Below are 2319 nucleotides of genomic sequence, written 5' to 3' on the forward strand. Positions count from 1 at the left end.
TTTTTTTTCAGGGACATCGTTCAACGTGATCGACATCGCCGGAACCTGTCCCCGAAATTCGATGGTCTCAATAAGTAAGTCCAATTAATTATAATGACTTTTACTGTTTCTAATTCTAATCAACGTCGAAGCTGATTCTTTCTTCCTCTCACTCAATCCAATCGAAATCACGTGTTACCAAAAAAGGATTTCTATTCTATTGAAAAAATTCGCTCCCTGAAACCGTAATTGCAGTAAATTAGCCTCTAAAAATTGCCAATAAATACAAAATGGACACTAAAAATTTCTTGTCTCAAATTTTCATCGCGTAACAGTATATTGTATTTCCTCAATCACGTGACTGGTTTGTCGGAATTGAATGTAAACAATCTTGGTGATCGGTGAATGAAATGAGCACTGCAGACGAATCCAGCCATGTCATCCTCATCGCGACAAACGATCAGTGGATTTTACACGAAAAAGTTTCAAAAAGTAGTCCATCTTCACGGCCGAAAAGTAATCATAACTACAGGAATTAGAGTGAAGAGTAGTGAACATCAACGTGACCGGTTAATTCATGAAATCGTTGGAAGAAGTGACATGATGGCAGCATCGTATGTTTCATAAAAAAAACTCTGATTTATTCACAAAGAGTCACAACCTCTTTCTGCCGCAAAATGATAATTATTCAACGAATTTTTAAACAATTGTCAATATTACAGAATTGTTTAAGCTCCCCTAACCCTTCATGATGTTTATTTTTTTTTAGCGATGCGTACAGAAATGCGATTCAAGCGTTCATCGAGAGGCGAAAAAGTCCAAGTGATTCAAGTTTCCTTGTAGCCACAAACAGTCCGGATAAAGCTAGGCTTGATTTGCTTGCCAAGAAGAATTATCAGAACAGTAAAAACAAAAACAATAATAAAGAAGTTATGATGCCTGGTGTGCCATACGCACCTGGACCGGATATTTTTGAGATTGGCTGGGTGGCAGGCACTGAGGATCGCTATCTGGAACTTATTTCTGCAGAATGGCATAACACGAGGGTCTCACTGAGACGACATATTCATCCTGATTGTAAGAATGCTGTGAGGGCAGATCTGGAAGTACTTTCGTGAGTAATACTTCCATATGCATATCGTGTACCTAAAATCGAAGGGTATAAAAATAATTTAGAACATCAATTATTCTAACTTGCTAATTAATTCGCATTCTAATTTCGTTGTCGAAATCGGGTAATTAATGAATAATTCAAGAAATTTTCATTTTTATATGAAATAATTTCGTTTAATATGAAAATTTCTTGATTTGTTTAAAACAGAGAAATTCGTCACTCGAACGTTTTACTGCTGATGGGCACAACTCATACTGAGGAGCACGGTCTAGTAGCGATATTCGAGCCGGTAGACTGCACTCTTTTCAACTACATTCACGAGCAGGGTGAACGAATTTCGGTGCAGGGTGTTGCCAAATGTGCAGGAAGTCTGGCAGCAGCCCTGAAACATGCTCACATGCGGGGATACATCCACAGTGCCATAAGTTCTCACTGCGTCTTCCTCGCATCGACGGGAATGGTTAAACTTGGAGGCTGGGAATTAGCTACCAATGTCGCTGGAGTAAGTCAGCAAATTTATTCACTTCTCACAACATCCCGATCGATTGGTTTCTCATCCGGTAGGTTGCAATTCACATACACAACCGGAAATACATTACACAAGAATGTCGATCGGCCAGTTCAGCGGCCATCAATGGGGAGCCGAACCCTTCAATACGGATTATACAAGCACGTTTTAAAATTAAAATTCTTGTTGCATAGTAAACTGGATACATAAAAATGGCACTTCCTAACAGCTCAGTGAAAGTCGTAATTCCTCCGCAGTCTATATTCACCGCAAACGTTTCCGTAAAAGTTATTGTAATTCAGAGTATTTTGCATTTCACACTTTGGCAGCTATTTTGTATTCGTAAAGTGATAACATTGATTTACGCCACGAAATTTTCGTTCCAAAAATCAAACGATTTCAAAATTTAAAAAATTCTGGAATCCTGAAACTCGAAATTTAAACAGATTTAATTATAATTTGATAATAATACTTGATTGCTTAACCGTTAATGATTTACCAAAAAATTGAATTTCAATTGATTACAGCCAAAGACATTCCATGAATATGAAGATCGCCTACGCTCAGAGATCTTCAAATGGCAGGCACCTGAACTTCTCAGTGGTCACGAGGCGTCAATAGCTACTGATATTTACAGCCTGACCCTGCTGATGTGGGAAATGTGCACGATGAATATCCCTTGGAATAACTTGAGTAAAGCCGACTTAGAACAGCAATA

General features: G+C 38.3%; 1 protein-coding gene across 1 annotated transcript in view; it reads left to right on the forward strand.

Moving 5' to 3' along the window:
• The window catches only part of LOC105266359 (inactive serine/threonine-protein kinase TEX14-like), an 8090-nt gene that overhangs the window by 3782 nt on the left and 1989 nt on the right, over positions 1-2319 (forward strand). Inside the window, exons 2-5 of the mRNA XM_011304471.1 lie at positions 12-74; positions 749-1093; positions 1301-1595; positions 2129-2313. Coding sequence (XP_011302773.1) covers positions 12-74; positions 749-1093; positions 1301-1595; positions 2129-2313 — 888 coding nt within the window. The remainder of the gene's footprint in view (positions 1-11; positions 75-748; positions 1094-1300; positions 1596-2128; positions 2314-2319) is intronic.

The sequence above is a fragment of the Fopius arisanus genome, unplaced genomic scaffold (genome assembly GCF_000806365.1).
Source record: "Fopius arisanus strain USDA-PBARC FA_bdor unplaced genomic scaffold, ASM80636v1 scaffold00037, whole genome shotgun sequence".
NCBI classification, from domain to species: domain Eukaryota; kingdom Metazoa; phylum Arthropoda; class Insecta; order Hymenoptera; family Braconidae; genus Fopius; species Fopius arisanus.